Source organism: Tenrec ecaudatus, chromosome 7 (assembly GCF_050624435.1).
Source record: "Tenrec ecaudatus isolate mTenEca1 chromosome 7, mTenEca1.hap1, whole genome shotgun sequence".
In the NCBI taxonomy this organism is placed as follows: domain Eukaryota; kingdom Metazoa; phylum Chordata; class Mammalia; order Afrosoricida; family Tenrecidae; genus Tenrec; species Tenrec ecaudatus.
The window spans coordinates 128814713-128831995 of NC_134536.1; the positions used below are offsets into that span (position 1 = coordinate 128814713).

General features: G+C 56.1%; 1 protein-coding gene across 1 annotated transcript in view; it reads right to left on the minus strand.

Moving 5' to 3' along the window:
• PTK7 (protein tyrosine kinase 7 (inactive)) overlaps nucleotides 1–17283 on the minus strand; it is a 74989-nt gene that overhangs the window by 7358 nt on the left and 50348 nt on the right. Inside the window, exons 6-17 of the mRNA XM_075555070.1 lie at nucleotides 17077–17225; nucleotides 16382–16648; nucleotides 11296–11429; nucleotides 11039–11174; nucleotides 10773–10892; nucleotides 8269–8418; nucleotides 8036–8186; nucleotides 7823–7950; nucleotides 6554–6757; nucleotides 5775–5930; nucleotides 4744–4976; nucleotides 3909–3989 (exon numbers count right to left, since the gene is read on the minus strand). Of these exons, the coding sequence (XP_075411185.1) occupies nucleotides 3909–3989; nucleotides 4744–4976; nucleotides 5775–5930; nucleotides 6554–6757; nucleotides 7823–7950; nucleotides 8036–8186; nucleotides 8269–8418; nucleotides 10773–10892; nucleotides 11039–11174; nucleotides 11296–11429; nucleotides 16382–16648; nucleotides 17077–17225 (1909 nt within the window). The remainder of the gene's footprint in view (nucleotides 1–3908; nucleotides 3990–4743; nucleotides 4977–5774; nucleotides 5931–6553; nucleotides 6758–7822; nucleotides 7951–8035; nucleotides 8187–8268; nucleotides 8419–10772; nucleotides 10893–11038; nucleotides 11175–11295; nucleotides 11430–16381; nucleotides 16649–17076; nucleotides 17226–17283) is intronic.

Sequence of the window (17283 nt, forward strand, 5' to 3'; positions counted from 1 at the left end):
CGGTGAAGTGGAGTGTTCAGTACCTGCCTGTCCCCAGCTGATGGGCCCGCCACCAGGCCTGTGTGTGGCGCCTGCATCAAGCACGGGTGCCGAATGAATGACACCCTCAGAATTAGCTTCCATCCACATATGTTTGGCCCATTGAGAGTCAAGAAAGGGTCTGAGGACCATCTGCCTAGGTGACTGAGCCCCCTCCTGGATGCTGAGTTCCACTCTAGGTCTCCAGGACAGAGTGAAGCCCCATCCCCTCAAACACTGCCCCCGAATGTCACTTCAGCCTGCCTCAAATGTCACTGAAGAGCCAGATGGCCACTGAAGTGGGCATCCTAAGCAGAGCCAACCCTATTACAGGCGTCAAAACCCCTGGTTGTGTCTGATTGGCACGTGGAGGCTCCCAAAAAGAGTTTGCCGCCAGCCCAGGGCGGAGCAGCGTGCGGACTTGGCCAGGGGATTAACTGGCTGGCTTTCCGGAGAGGCAGTGCTTCTGGAAAGACCGGCTGGGCGGGGAGGACCGAGGAAGAGAATTCTGTTAGACTCGATCCAGACCCACCCCTTCCTCCTCAATTTGAGCACCCCAAGGGCTTGCCCAAGTTCTCCATTGTGACACTGCTGAGCTTCTCACACAATAGGCGTTGTTTCCTGCCTGGCATCTGGGGGCACGAGGCACCGTGCACCAGGTGTGCCAGCAGGGGCTGCTGCTCAGCTGTGCGCAGGGGAGAGAGCACGCCGGGAACCCTGAAACGTCAGAACCTCCACCCTCCCACCAGCCGCTCTCACAAGCATGACCTACAATGACAGCAGCAGCCGGGGCCCGGGGCTTTGCTTTCTGCCACCTCCCATTGCTACTCTGGAAAGCTTGGGTTCCCGCCAACCCACCCCACCAAGCACAGCATCCTCCTCCCAGCTCCCACCGGCCAAGGGGCACCGGCCGCCTACTCCACCTCCCGTTAAAAAGGTAACTTTTCCACACTCTGTCCCCCCAGGGCCCTCAGAATGCAAAGGGATAGGGCAGCTCTTATTGGCACCGGGAAAACATGACAAGCTTCTCTTTGGTGGGGATTTGCAGTTTCTCGGAACCCCCCGAAGTGTTTGCGACCTAGGAGGTCGAGGCTATTTAGAAGGTCAGGCTCTGCGTTGTTTATGTTTTTATGTTCAAGGAAACATCTGAATGCATCAGAGAGTTCTGTGTGTGCGTGCGCTAAGGAGCGCTGGGGAGGGGGTGGCATTTTCCCCTCAGCCGCTCTGGGGGAAACCATGAAGTTGTCTGCTTCCCTGGAGGCCTAGCGTCTCTTCTCTTTAAACCAGCGGTTCTCAGCCTGTGGGTCGCGACCCCTTTGGGAGCCCAACGACCCTTTCACAGGGGTCGCCTGATTCATCACAGTAGTAAAGTGACAGTGATGAAGTAACAACGAAAATAATGTTATGGTTGGGGGGTCACCATCCCATGAGGACCCTGTTGAGAACCACTGATTTACAGCGTTGAAGATCAAGGTTGAGACTTTGAGGACTGAGGTGTGCCTGACCCCAGCCATGGTATTTCCAGTCGCCATATATATACAAATATAAATAAAAACTTTCATGCATATATATATGAGAGTGAGACAGTGAAAAATGAGATGGATAAAAAATTGATGGGTAAATTTGGTGCGCGAAAAGTCCGGTGGTCTGACAAAAGAACACCCGGGTGGGTCTTGGAAGAGCGCTACCGGATGCCTTTTAGAGGGAAGGGTGGTGAGACTCTGTCGAGAGAGACCAGTCCCTGAAAGAGGACATCATGATGCAGAAAAGGGGAAGGGCTCGACTAGACGGCCTGACCGTGACCCCGGGCTCCAATGCTTGAAACGTCAAGGCCTCTGGGAATCCGGTTCCCTTGGTCCATTTGTCCTCGGGAAGTACGGAAACCACTTTGCTTTCTACGGCTCCCTGGTCCCACTGCAGAGACGACGGCCATGCAGTGTGGGGTGGATTTGTCAGCAAAGATGGTGATGGCTCTCAGCTGAATGGACTCCCCCACTTCCTGTGGGCCGGAGAAGCCCTCGGGGTTGCCCCCCTTCCCGAAGCAGCCCCTTCCTGCCATTCAATGACTTCCTCTCCTTGAGAACTGGACTCAGAGCAAATGGCTTTTCCTCCACTGGGGCACCGACTGTTAACCACATCCCTCTGCCCACCCTCCTAGACCTCTGCTGCGTCCTCCCCCGTGTGGCTGACAGTCACTGCAGGTACCCTACTGCTCCCCTGCAGGCTGGCAGGCTCAGGACTGTGAACTGCCTGCATGCCCCTGCTGCCCGGGGATCACAGTGACCTCGGGACAGCTGGACAGTCTGGTTCAATCCCTGAGGGCTGGGCCCGGCTCAGTCAACATTTGTGGACTGATTTGCCATCCAGGGACCTGAAATCCCACCTAGAACAGCTGGAATAATGGCCTGGCCTGTGGCTCACAGTGGCAGCCACTGCCCATAGAGCCCCTACCACAGGGGGGTGCGGTGTGACCTGGGGCCAGGTCCCTGTAATGGAGGGAGCTGGCCCCAAGGATATGAAGCTGCCTCCCCAGAGAGATCCAGGGCCGCCCAGGGGCTAGTATCCTGTTAGATTAGACAGCCTTGCCCCCTTCCCTGCCCTGCCTGCCCTCAGGGTCCTGGCCTGGGTTGGACGATAAAGAAGGGTGACTTAGGAGGGGACCCGAGCTGTTGGAGTTCCCCTGCTCCCCCAGGGTCCCCACCCCCATCAAGTTTTGCCCAGCATTCCTGCCTAGAAGCAGACTGCCCGGGGAGACGGATGCACTTCAGGTGAGAGGGATGGCCTGGGCATGAGCCACCTGCAGGAGGAGTGCCAGCCAGGCATCAAGAAGCTTTCCCCTTTACACGTTCCCACTTGGGACTGCTCACCCTCAGCGCCTCGGCTCGGGCTGGGTGCAAAGAGCAACCCTTTCCCCAGAGGCAAAAGAAACAGGAAAGAAAGGCTGGCAGCTCACGGTCCTAGAGCAAACGCGTGAAAACCACAAAAGGTGAAACCGGAAGCTCATTCCCAGCAGTTTACGCTCAGGGTCACACCCAGCCCAGTTGAGCAGGCCAGCCCCGTCCAGCCCCGTCCACCAGGGCCCAGGCTGCCTGCATGTCCTGCCCGAGGCTGCTGGCGAGCAGCTGCCTAGGCTCAGAGGCAGTGAAGAGTCCTCCTTCCACAGGACTGGGAATGAGCAGCACAAAGCCATTTACAGCCTCAGTTTCTTCATCCACAGAGTGGGGGCAAGGAGCCCTGGGGTGCGGCGGGAATGCGCTCGGCTGTTAACTGAAAGACTGGCCCCTAGGACGGAGAATAAGGCCGGGGGCCTGCTTCTGCAGAACATCCCGAGCCTGCAAAACCCGGGGGAGCCGCTCTACTCTATCACCCAGGGTCCCTTAGAGTTGGGATTCGTTCGTTACTCCCCACAACACAGGCCAGCGGGTCCCTGTCGTCCCTGTGCCCCACAGGGCCTGGCCCACGAGGGGCAGCAAGTGAATGCAGGGCGCCCAGGGGCGCTGAGAGTTCATTAGATTTTGGGTGGCAAAGTCTGTGGTTCACACCCACATGCCGCTCTGAGGGAGAAAGAGGAGGCTGCCTGCTCCTGTAATTAACCCTGTATAGGGTTGCTAGGTGTCAGAAAACATTTTCTGTTTGTTGTTTTCATACCAGCGCTCTGCCTAGAGGTGTCATGGTGATGTGCTCGGCTGCAAACCGCCAGGTCAGCAGTTAGAAACCACCAGCCGCTCTGCGGGAGAGACATGAGGCTCTCTGCTCTGGCAAAGGGCTGCGCGCTCAGAAACTCCAGGGGCAGCTCTAACTCGTCCTAGGGTCGCTGTGAGTGGACATCGACTCGATGCCAGTGACGTTTGGTTGTTGGTTTGGTGCCGACCTTTACCTGCCTCCCCTACCTTTTGCTTGGTGCTGAGGGGCTGTGACTTCAGCTTCTCATCCTTGCTCTTGGAAATCCTCAGGAACTGCTTGAGGTCGCCCTATGGGAGAAGCAAGTATCACTGCTGGTCCAGAGCCGCCCACCAACCCTAAAGCCTCAAACCGGACAGGTGGTCATGGAGACCCTGGGGTGAGAGGCCCCCACCTGCCCATGTGGAGAACCCAGGGGGAATTAAACCGAAAGGAAAGGAGGGAGACCTGCTGCCCCCACCGTCAGGGGAGCACCCAGCAGGTGGGATGCCAGGCACTGCTCCCAGGAAGCCAAAAGGAACACATGGTCCCCCTCCCCCTCCCCAGAGGAAATCCGGGTTCGGCTTTCCAGGTAGGGTTGGTTTGCACGTCTGTCCTTACGGCACTGAACATAAAAGAATGGGGAAACTACGACAGCAAAGTAATTCACGAGACATTTCATCGGGACCAGAAACGGGGAGGTGACGCGTCAGCCCCCCGAGCTGGGTAAGGAGACAGACACACAGCCAGGGGACCCAGGAGTTGGGGGTGAAGGCTGAGGGGCAGGTCTGGAAAAGGAAGCCTGGTGGAGAAGAAGGCTGCTGACGGAGCTAACGCTGGGGACCAGGGTGCTGGGAGAAAGGGGTGCTGGCTCCGGCAAGCCGACGGGCAAGAGGTGGTGGGTGAGCCCTGGGGAGGGACACGTGCGACATGACTCCGACTTCCTGGGGAGGACGGCCAGGGAGGCAGCCATGTGGGGTGAGGTGTCGCAAGCAGGCCAAAGCCTTGGCAAGGCTTTGCGGTGCCAGCCCCTCTGTCCCTGCCCGCTCCCCGCGGGCCACATACCAGGTCCACATACTCCAGCACCATGTAGTGGGGCTCGGCCTCCCGACACAGCCCCAGCAGCTGCACCACGTTGGCGTGGTTCAGCTTCCCAAACATCTCGAACTCCCTGCGGAAGTCCAGCTGCTGCTGCTCCTCCCGGCTCTGCAGGCTCTTCACAAGCACCAGGGTCTCGGCCGCCCCCTCCTCCAGGCCCTGCGCCTTGGCCAGGAACACCTCTCCAAACTCACTCTTGCCTGCGGGCACAGGGCAGAGTCAGCGGCTGCCACTCCCTGAGCAGTCCATGCCATCCGTGCATGGGACCGAGCAGCCTGGCCATCCTCTGAGAGCAGGAGGGTCTGGTGCTGCACCCCACCCAGGACGGGGCAGGAGCCCTGGATCTGCGGTGTGACCAGGAGCTAACTCTTTCCCGCCTCCTGCCCCCGCCCCCTCCCAGGTCTCTAACAGTCACCAAATTTGGTTTTTCTCCAGATGGGGGGGATACATTGTAAACATGTCAATAGTTACATGTTCTACTGTGTACCAGGGAAAACCTTACCTGGCACAGAACCATAACTTCTCCCATTTTCCCTAAAGGGAAGCGAACCTTATTTAAGGAAGCAAAGTCCCAAGGAGCCAATTCAAACAAACAAAAAACTAAGTGAATAGTAACCCTACAGGTAGAACCCAGACCAAACTCATTGCCGTGGAGTCAATGACGACTTATGGAGACCCGAGGGGACAGGGGACAACTGGCCCCTGTGCGCTGCCAAGACTGTAAGTGTTCACGGGTGGAGAAAGCCCCGTCTTTCCAACGGCTGACCTTGTGGGGTACAGCGCAATGCATAACTACTCAGCAGGGAATGGCAAACCCTGCTCAGGTGGACGAGGACCAAGCCTCAGGGACACCTGGACTGGAAGCTCTCGTCTATGTGCCCCTCCAGCCCAGACAGTTTAGATTTCAGGGGCTCAAGGCTGCCACCAGCCATGGCTCAGCCCCCGACACCCCGATGGCCCGGAGGTCGGCAGGGGCAGCCATAGTCCAGTCAACATACCCAGCGTGGTGATGGGCTGCAGGCTGGACCTGGGGAAGTGCATCTTGTCGCTCGTGCTGTGCCGCCTATTGGTGGCTGCTGGGCTGGAGCCCAGGCTGGTGACGGCCACTTCTTCCTGGATCTCTGTGGAGGGCTGCCCGTTCTGCAGAGGCCCGCCTGGGGAGAAGAGGCACCGGGTGTGCTGAGAGGAGAGCTGAGACTCGGGTCGCCACGGGCACCTCGGTTCTCCCCCTCTCCCTTTTGCCAGGGTGGGCCCCCATCACGGCACTCCCGGGGACACTGCTGGGCGGGGTACGACTGCCTCTGTGGGTTTCTGAGACTGTAAGCCTTTATCCCTAAAACCAGTGGCCATCAGAGTGTCCTCTGCCCCGAAGAGGGCCGTGTGTATGAGAACAGAGATGGCCTCCCCGGATTCACAGAGGTTGGCTGTTCCACAAATAGAAGGGTCCCCAGGACGCAGCTGGTTTCAACCCGACGTGGGGCAAGCTTGACCCACGTGGGGCCTCCTGTATGCCGAAACTACACTGCCTAGGGGATAGTCTCAGGACGGAGGGGCAGGCCCCCATCCACCTGTCGGAGATGGTCAGGGGGTCCCAGGGTGGGGTGGTGGACGATAAGGGGAAAGACAGGGTGCAACAGAAGCCTGGGCCTGCGTCCCTGTACCACACCTGGGCGAAGTCAGTGCCGGCTGCTTTGAAGCCAGAGTCCCGGGACCCAGTCAACACCCACATCCTACAGCCGGCGTGCCTGCCCCAGCCCACCTCCCGGCTGGCGCTCACCATTGAGACAGGCCATCTCCGGCTCCTCGCCCTCGGGCTGCTTCTGCAGGCGCTTGGCCTGGCAGCGCCTCTTGCAGTAGAACATGAGACCGAGCACGGCGATGATGTAGGCCACGGCAGCGCCCACGGACAGCCCGATGGTCTGGATCATCTTGTAGGGCGGGGGGCTGCCCAGGCCCTCCGACTCCTCCAGCACCGGCTTGTCTGAGAGCACACAGAAAGGGCTGGAGAAGGGGGCGGGGGCAGCAGGCGCCCACTGCTCTACCAACCTTCCCCACCCCCCACCCTGGGAAATGTCCTAGGCACTCCAACAGCCTAGCGGGGCAGACAGGCCAGGGAAGAAACCTTCACCAGGATCTGCCAAGGGCCAGATGGCAGCTCTGGCCGGGCCTCACCACACCCAGCCAGGACATCTGTCAGGTGCCACCGCCAACCCACACTGGCTCCTAACCAGCATTGTCAGGCGGGCCCTGGGGAGCCACCCTGGGGAACTTCTGCTTTGGATTCCCCGACTCTGGCCACACAGAGCAAGCCCCTCTATTGATGCATTTATGGGGGTCTTCTGGTCTGGGGGCTTTGGATGGCCTCTGGGAGCCATAGGGTCATACCGCAAGAGATCCCAGCAGCCATTGAGGAAATGAGGGAGAGGAGTCAAGGGGCAGACCAGGCAGGATCCCCAACTCCCAAACCCCCAACAGCGTCAGCCAAGGGGCCTTGTCACCTTGCTGTTATCCACGTAGAACTTGGCCATGTTTGGTCTAGGACAGCAGCTATGCTGCTGACCCCGTGAGGTCTGCGGGGCTCTCATGGAAACAACCCCCCCTCACCGATGCAGAAACCAGTCCCTGCCCCCGGGGGAATAGCACCCACGGGCACAGAGCTGATCAGCAGGAGCAGCCAGCCCCAGGTCCTCAAGCCTGGCACTGGACACAACACCCTCTCTGGGCCTGTAGGCCACAGGGGCGGGGAGGGGAGGCATCCTGCCTGTGTACCCCAACCCCACCTCACGCCGCCCACCAGGGCTCCGTGCAATTGGGTCAGGGGCCCCGGAAGGCAGGCCACCGCTGTGGAATATTCCTGAGACGACAGCACAGCTCTCTGCAGAGAATAGGAGCCTGTGCAGTCACAGGTGGAGAGGGTAGAGCTAACCACTCCCCTGTCCCTGCCAACAGATGGAAGAGCCTTCCGGGAACAGGACCCAGCCAAGACAGAGTCATGAGAACTGGGGGCCCACCCCTTCCTGTGCAGGACCCCCGTCCCGGGCCGTACCCACAACGTAGAGGGGGGCCTCCTTGTGCTTAATGTTGCAGCTGTTGCCGGCGATGCAGGTGTAGTGGCCTGAGTCCTCCGGGGCCACGTTGTGGATGACCAGAGAGCCATTCTGGAAGATGTGCATCCTGCCGGCAAAGAGGCCACAAGGTTGCAGGGGTAGCGGGCAAGGCTGGAAGGGGCATGCGGTGAGGGGTGGCGGGGGTACTCTACCTGGGTCCCAGTTTGGTGGGGTCCAGGATGCGGTCCTTGCCCTTCCACTGGATGAGGGGTGTGGGGTCGCCCTGGGCCTCGCAGCGCAGCAGGGCAGTGTGGCCCTGGTACACGGTCGTGCGCTCGGGTTCCACCTTGAAGGTGATGAACACTGGGCGGGAAGGGGTGTTTGTGAGTAACAGGGCTGGGGTCAGGGAGGAGACCACCATCGGAGTGAGCCCTGCCAGCCTCACCTGCCACAGTGAGCTGGACGTGGGCCTGAATCTGGCCCTGCGGCCCGTTGGAGGCGATGCATGTGTAGTTGCCAGCGTCCCCACGCGTCACCCTGGAGAAGTGCAGGGTCCCAGCGTTGTCCGTCACCCACTCTGGGAGGCTCCTCCCATCTGCAAGGGGGGCAAGGGTTGTTTGGGGGTAGACCAAGGTTACAGGGGTGGCTGGCAATGACCCCACTTCACTTACCTCGACTCAAACTTTACCACTGCGCAAAACATAGCCCAGCTCTGACTGGCAGCTGTCCCACCCTTTCTGCCAAGGTGTTTCCGGGTAAACCTGAACTGCCAACCATTTGGTTACCAGCTAAGAGTCAAGTGTTTATGCCACCCCAGAGTCCCACCGAGGGACGGGATAAAAACCACACCGTCACTGCCCTGGAGTCGTTCTGACCTTAGCCCGCCCACAGGGCAAAGCAGAACTGCCCTTTGGGATTTCCGAGGCTGTAACTTGTCACGGAGTAGACAGCCTCCTCTTTCTCCCCTGGAGTGGCTGGTAGTTTCAAACCGCTGACCTTGAGGGTAGCAGCCCCAGGCATAACCAATTATGCCACTAGGGCCCCAGCGCATGGGAGGAGCCCCTCCTTATATATCCCTTTTCTAATTTCCCAGCCTCCCTTCTTTCTGCGCTCCTGTGTGGTTTTCTACTTCTGCCAAACTGCACTTTCTGAAGGGGGCCTGCCTCAGTTCTCATGCTCACTGCCAAGGCTGCTCCTGCCTGGAAGCTTCCTGCTCTCTGCCACCTACCGGCTTCAGGCCCATTCTCAGATCCTGCCTCTCCAGGAGACTCACAGACTACTGAGCGGAGCCTGCCTGCTTCCCCTGAAGCACCCACAACTCTCCTCTCCCACTCTGGAAACTGGCCTGACGCCCTAAAAATTTTAAACACATTGGCAATGTGCATTACGGGTTGTAAAACTGCACACCCTTTTACACATAATTATTCCATTTCTGGGAATCCCTCCCAATGGAAATAAATCTAAGTCCAGAAAAATCTTTGGCTTAAAGATGTTTATGACAGCAATAAAGGAAAAACAAAAAAATTTTAAAGGATGGCTAACATATATATATACATACATATATATATGAAGGATGGTTACCAACTCAAGTCTCCAACATGTAGGGAGTGTTTAAATAAATCACAGTGAATTAGATCCTTGGAGTATTATTATAATCATCAGAACTAATGATTATGCAGAATACGTATTAAAAAGTGGGACAGGCTCCCTAATGCTAGGTAAAGAAAGATCTAGCATTCCCTATTGTTAGGTGCATTTCCTACTCTCTCTGTAATAAGCAGGTTTGACTTGTGTAAACTCAGGAAATGAAAATTGCAAAAAAGTGCCACGGAAAACAAGATATGCATCCAAGAGCGCACAGCCGTCCCCACAACGAAAACAGGTAGTAGGGCTATGGGTCTGCTTTTGCTTGCTGATGAGCCCGGGTGGGGTAGTGGTTACACACTGGCTTGGCAGCGGCATGGTCGGCAGTTCGAAACCAGCAGCAGCTCCAAGGGAGACAGACTGGGCTTTCTACTCCTGTCTCTAGTTTCCGTCTCGGAAACCCACAAAGGGCTCTGTGAGTCAGCAGGGTGGCTTGATGGCAGGGAGTTTGGTTTGGGTTTGTGCCCACTTGGTTTCCCCATAGACCAGACTAGAACTGCCTCGCAGGGTTCCTACATGGTCAAGGTCCTGGGGGCAGAGCTCCTGGGCTTTCCTTCTCACAGAGCACCTGGTGTGTTCACACTACTGACCTGGAGGCTCGTAAGGGAGTACTTACCACTGCCCCACCAAAAGGAAAATTGAAAAACCAAACTCACTGCACCAAGTTGCTGCCAACACGGCCCCTGTGGGTGTTCTGAGACTGCCACTCTTTCCCGGAGTCGAAAGCCCCGTCTTTCTCCAGCAGAGCAGCTGGTGGTTTTGAACTGCGGACCTTGCAGTTAGCAGCCCAGTGTTTAACCACTACGACGTCACCGGGGGCTCCTTATGATGGATCTAATTTCTTTCAAAACGTGTAAGGAGCCCCGTGCTATTTGGGGAGTCCCTGGGTGTTGCGCATGAGTTGAACACTCAAATGTGAACCAAAAAGCTAGAGGTGTAAGGTAAGTGCACCTCGAGGTGCCTCGGGAGACAGGCCTGGTGATCTACTACTTCTTTAAAAAAAAAAAGATCCTTGAAAATCTGTGAAGCACCATTCTGACACCCACGGGGCTAACACGAGTCGGGGTGGACTTGGTGGCACCTGATCTGGTGTGTAGCCCTGTCCTGCCTGGACCCACCACTGGGTACCCTGAGTCAGCTGATATTTTTGCCCAGTGCTGTAACTGGAGTCCTGCTGGGCCCAGCTCCTTTCTGAACTGGACAACAGGACACCTCTGTGCCTGGTCTTCCTAGCTCCCGTCACGGTGCTGGGTACTCATAGTCCGAAGGCCACCTTTGCTGTCCCCACGCCCACACGGCACCCACCTGTCCGAACCCACTTGATCGTGGGCTTCTCTCGGCCCGTGGCTGAGCAGGGCACTGTGGCCTCCTTGTCAAACTCCATGCACTGCTGCGGCTGGGGCGGGGGCGTGAACTTGAGCTTCTCTGTTTCAGGAGAAGGCGGGGAGGGGGAGAGGGGCAACTGAGGCAGTGAGGGCAGGCCCACTGGCCTTGGGTTCTGCTGCCCCTTCCTCTGTGCAGCCCCCAAGCCCCTACACAGCACTGCCCCCGCCTGGCCCGGGTCGGCTCACCCAGCACTTGGACGCGGGCTTGGGCCTCGATGCTGCCCGCCGGGGTGCTGCTCACGCAGCGGTACCAAGTCCCGTCGTACACCTCCACACTGTTGATGCGCAGGGTCCCGTTCTCAGAGAGCTCGAAGCGGGAATCCTGCGTGCGGGGGACACGAGCACAGGAGGTCTCCGCCTGAACCCTGAACCCGTACCAGCCTCTCCTTGGGGGCAGCCTCTGGAGGAAGGCCCCCACTGCCCTCCCCCAGCTTCCTTCTCACCTCAGAGATGAGCATCTGGTTTCGGTACCAGATGACCACAGGCTTGGGCGTGGCCTGAGTCAGACAGTGCAAATAGCCAGGCTTGCCCTCCTCCAGCTGGCTGTCCTGGGGCTTCTTCAGCCACGTGGGCACCGCTAGAGGGAGAGGCGGGAAGTCGGTCAACAGTCCTGGAGACCAAAGGTCACCCTCCTGGAAGTTCACAATGGGAGTGAGCCCACTGGGCCCCGAGGTCCGGAACCACCGCCTGCCGTTCCCCCTCACGGAAGGAAGGCCGATGTGCGGATACCCTGTGGACATTATCCTGTCCACTGTCACAGGAAGCCCCCAAGGTTATGTCTTCCTACATTCATTTTATTGTGCAGGAAACAGGCTCCACTAAGGTGACACACTGGGGTCTGTAGTCTGGTCTCCCTGCGTCAAACCGCCGGCTCCTTTGATGACACAGCACCCCAAGGCAGCTGTCTTCGGATCTGGGTTCTGTTTTAGCCATGCTCCTCCTTACATGCCTCTCCCAGTGGGCGGCCTTTCATCCCAGGAGTGGTCACTGCTTCAGTCTGGCACATTCAACTGTCTGTTGGCATCTCCAACCGGAGGGCTCTGCCAGGCCCCTCAAACCCTGCTCCCCAAACGAGAGCATCTGACTGACCCTCAACCCCGCCCCCCACAGCTTTCTCAGCCAAAAGCAGGGGTTCCGGGGTGGCGTGGATGATTAAGTGCTTGACTACTGATCAAGAGGTTGGTGGTTCAAACGCGCTCGCGATTCCAGAGTCCATTCATTATCCTGATTATGAAGGGAGGTAGACGGATACTTCCTGGCAGTTTGTGATGAAATCACTTAAGAATGTCTAAGAACAAAGGATAGAAACCAAGTCACCAAGCAACCAACCAACAAACTCACTGCCATCTGGTGGATTCTGACTCACAGCACCACCACAGGCGAGGGGAGAACTGCCCCTGTGGGTTTCTTTATGGGAGTGGAAAGCCTCCTCCTGCTCCCTCGGCGCGATTGGAGGGTTTGAACGGCTGAGCTGTCAGTTAGCAGCCCAACGCATAACCACTACCCCACCAGGGCTCCAAGGACAGAAAGGAATGCTTTTTATCGTAACATGAGAGACTGAGACATCTGGCTTCTGAGCAGTTACCGTCATGTGGCACACACATGAGAAGAGTGAATTCAAAATGGGTGTTGTCATCAGTCACCGAAGGATTGTAACCCATGTAATCCGAGTCGAAGGAGGGTTTAGTTTCAGAGCCTAAATCGTGAGACTCGGGCGTGCAAAGGAGATGGATGACAGTGGGAACTCAAGAGTCATTTGTGGAACGGCATAGGAACTGAGCCTTCGGAGAACTCCCCCTGCCTAAAATCGAGAGACAGGAGGAACAGGGTCACTAAAGAGTGCTTGGGAGAAATGAGCACAGAAAAGCAAAGGCCGAAGTCTGACTTGAACGGTTAAAACTTTGTCGGTAGACCCAAACCCACTCCCTTATGATGCAGGCTGGACTGGGTCTGATTTCCAAGTATTTCTGTGTTTTTTGGTATTGTTTGGTTTGGTTTTTTGTAGGTCATACAGGGGTGTATCTCAGAGGTGTTATGTCACTGGAGGTCACCCTCTTGAAGTGGTGTTATATGTTTTTCCATTTTTCGGTATATGGAACCCAGGATTGATGAACCAAAGAGACAGCAAACAGAGTAAGTGTTTGGGGGCGATGGGGCTACAGTGGAGGTAGGGTGTGTGTGAGAGAGATTTCATTTCAAGGAGTCCATGTAGAGAAAGAATGTTTGGAAACTGATTGTGGTGACAACTGTACAACTGTGTTTGACGTGATTGAACTATGGAATGATATATATTAAATCTCAATTAATAAAAAATATATTTTTTCAAGGGTGATGTTGGGAAAGGCAAGAAGACTTTTTGTTCAGGTGTGTACCTGGTGCCACGCTGTGGGCAGGGGAGGCAAACACGACACTGGGGCAGATGGGCATGGCGGACGGAAGGTGAGTGGAGCCCCTGGATTGAGCAAAGCTGTCACCCAGAGAGAGTATGGCACTGGTGGGGTGTTTGGAGAACCCCAAGATGTACAGCCCTAGAACATTAACAATCTTCCCTGCTATTAGGAAGGCAGAGACCACCAGTTTGCAGACGGCTATGCCAGCGGGCAGAAGTCCCCCCATCCATTTGCTGGGTTCCCATGTGGACTAAGTCTGACATGTGCATAGCCTTGCTACCAGACAGTGCAGGTAACGTGCATTACTGAAGACGAATGCAGTTAGGATAAAATGTAACACCTTATTATTTGATCTCCCTTTGATCCATTTAAAATGTGTCCTAGTTTTTAATATTTTCCGCTCTCTATTCAATTGAAGTTTTTCTGTGTTATTTTGTAGTCATTGTTGTTTCGTATGTTTTCCAGTGTATGAAATCCGGGATATGTAAATCTAGAGAGAAAGTGTGGTAGTTACATAATCTGTGGTCAATTTGAGGCTTAAAAATGAAGGGTGAAAAAAAGTGAAGGGTGGAGTTTAGCCTGCCAATCAGGTGCTAGCTTGAAGACTCATTTGGATGTGCTACGGAGATAAATAGCTCCCAGGAGGTGGGACACACGCTCACTCCCATGGAGCTATGCTGACGCAGCCAGAACCCTGGACCTGGAGGAGCCACGTGGAGACCCCTGCCGGTGCTGAGAGGCTACCACCGCCACTGGATCCACAAGACTTCCACCCACTGGCCTGTGATTTTCCTGCATTCGGCATCATTGCATGTGTTGTGTGAATCTTAAGAGGAATTTATAGATTGGGGTTGGACATATGGGCTAATATCGGACTTATGGACTTGATCTCAACTGGATTGGGAGGTTTTCATAACATACAATTACTCTTGGATAGAAAGTTCTCTCTTACACACGTATGAATTTGGTTCTGTGGTCAACCCGACTAACACTGACAGTCACTGGACTGACAGTTTCTAGGGGATGGCAGGCTCCCTGGTGGCATCGTGGCCATGCATAGGGCTGGTAGCCTCAAGGTCACCTTGGTGCAGGAGAAAGACAGGGCTTTCCACTCTCGGTCACAGTGAGTCCCAAACTCGCAGGAGCAGTTACACCCTGCTCTATTGGGTAATTATGTGTTGGCGTCAACTCAATGGCAATGAGTTGTAGATTTTGGTTTTTTTTTTTGAGGGGCATAGTAGAGGAAGTTAGGGGAAATGGGGAGCCAACCACAATGAGCATAAGCGAGATACTCTAAACTGATTGTGGTAACGGTTGCACAACTGTTTTTAATATGACTGAGCATTGAAATCATGACATGCGAATGATAGGTCGCTAAGAAAGCCGAAAGGGCAGGCTGGATTGCTTAACTCAGAGAGCTACTGATGAGTTACAGTTGGCCGTTGCCGCCTTCATTGTAGAAGAGAAATGTCTTGTGACTTTACTTTTCACACGTGTACCATATTTAAATTGATCTCATACATCAGAAATCAGATAATGAGAAACTGATAAAATACGATGGTTGGGTAGTCCTAAATTACGTAACAGATCGGCTCTGGCTAAATGGCTTTGGTCAGACTTAACCGCCGGACGGGCTTTCCTGCTCAGCGAGCGACATCACTGCTTTTCCTGAAGGTACCACTGGCCTCGGACAGTTTGGATATCCGTCACTCAGTGCTGCACAGAGATGCCGAACGCCATCTCACAGCCTCTATGAATACATCTGCATACTCAGATATCTGTCTCATCACTGCCTTGCAGAGCAGAGCAAGACCCACCTGTTTCAATTTGTAGTCAGCAGTTTAAACGTCGAGGTTCGAGAGAAGTTAGCAATAGCCACGCTGTCTTTTTGCCCTGAACTAGGTTTCTCTACTCAAAATTTCCTGTCTCTAAAATGCTGTCTTTGCTTCAACAAAAAGCACGTTGGACAAATGTACAACAAATGTACAATGCTTGACACAAGGGATGGATGGATGGATTGTGATAAGAATCGTACAAGCCCCCAATAAAATAATTTTTTAAAAAGCATGTTGGAGTGGCTTGTGTGTGAAGGCTGTGTGATCTGGCGGAAATGAAAGAGCTATTGAAAAATAAAGTCTGTTGTATCTGATCACTGCATTTTATCTTATGACCCGAAAAGCAAACCCCACGGACCCCTGCACACGTGGGCTTCAAGAGCAAATGACTCACGGCAGGTTAGTAAGCAAGCACAAATGGGGCTGTGCTTCCTTGCTCTCCGGGCACCCCGTCCCTGTCAGGGACCCCGCATTTGGAAAGAGCCTTTGGCTCCGCGGAGACCTGGGGTTGCTGGGGGAGGAGGCAGGTGCCAGCCAGGCCCAGAAGCCGCATCGCTGAGGTGGTGGAAAAGGTGAACTTGTCCACTAGAGATCCGTTAAGAAAGCACAAGTCAATTAAAATAACAAACAAACACAAGTCAGCTCCCGCTTACTGGGAGATCCAACACTGGACTAGGGGCGCGAGGGGTCAGGACTGGATGGTTTTTCCAGTCAATATGGACAGAGCCCCCTACATGCTCCTGCTTGTTCTGCACATGCTCTCCCCTCAAGCCCCCGGGTGCACTGGTCAGTGACCAGCGTCCTGCCATCCAGTATAGACTGCATCCCCCCTCTTATCTCATGGGCCGTCTGCTCAGTGCAGGCACATGGAGAGCAGACTGGACGGAGGGAACAAAACACAGACTTTGCCTGCCGGCGCCTTCCTAGGAAAATAAACACCACCTCCACCTTCTCCGTGGGACCTCCCTAAGCCTCCCGAAGGACAGGGAGATGACTGAGCCCACTCTCGGGATGAGGAAGCAGGAGACGAGCCGGGCAGCATGGCTGTGGGGACCCAGATCTCCCGCTTCCCCGTCCCCTGCCCTTCTCTCTGTAGCCAGAGGACCGTTTTTTATGCTGTGCAGATTTGTCACCATTTCCTCCAGTTCCTCTTCCCTTCCCTGTTCACTCCGACATGACCCCCCAGAGGCTGGCTGATACCCACGCCTGCAGGTCCAGCACCGGAGCACCCAGTGCCTAGGATTCCCCCTGGAGCTGGGCTCCTCCCACCGCCTCCCCTAGGCCTCCAGGACAAAGGTGCTCACTGGCCACGGTGATGTTGACTTCCTGCAGCCGCTGGCCGGCCAGGTTGGCGGCGTGGCAGGTGTAGACGCCAGCGTCGCTCTCGGTGGTGCTGATGAACACCAGGTCGTGGCCCTTCTGGTAGACCCTGCCGTGGGTGGGCAGCCGTGTCCCTGCATGCTCCCACCACACCCGGGGCTCGGGCAGGCCCTGCGGGGGCAGGCAGGTCACACGCTCCTCGCTGCCTGCAGTGAACACCCGGGGCTCCAGGGGCGGCATGGCTTCGATCTCTGTGGGAAGAGAGCAGGAGGGCGGCAACCCATGACTGTGAGTCCCGGCGGGCAGGATGCCCTCTCACAGGGCACCAAAGTCTTCCCGGCCACCCGACCAACCAACCCATTCCTGCCCAGTCGATTCCTGCTCACAGAGACCCTACTGGACAGAGTAGAATGGCCTTGGGGCTGAGGCTGCAAATCTCTGCCTATTTACATCTTTCTCCTGGGGGCCGGAACCACTGCCTAACACTTAACCTGCCACGGTGCCGCCATGGCTCCTTTGCCGGCCACAGCATCCCCAACCCAGAGCCCTCTGAGGTACACCCCCCACCTTCTTCCATCGGTTCTCCAAGCAGCTTTCTAGGGAGACACAAACCTAAATCCTGCCCCGCCTACCATCCAGGCGGCAGCCCCCACCCAGTAATCCAGACCCAGGGACCCACCTGCCAGGTGCAGCGTGGCCTCCAGGATGACTGGTGGACCCCTCTGGCCCTGGCCCACACAGCGGTACACCCCTGCATTGCGAGGCCGGACCTGGGTCAGCAGCAGGGACCCGTTGGCAAACACGGTGGCTCTCCGGAGGTGTGGGGGGCTGTGGAGGGGAGAGGGAGCCGTGGAAGCAGCAGCTACCAGGGGAGCACAGTGGAAGC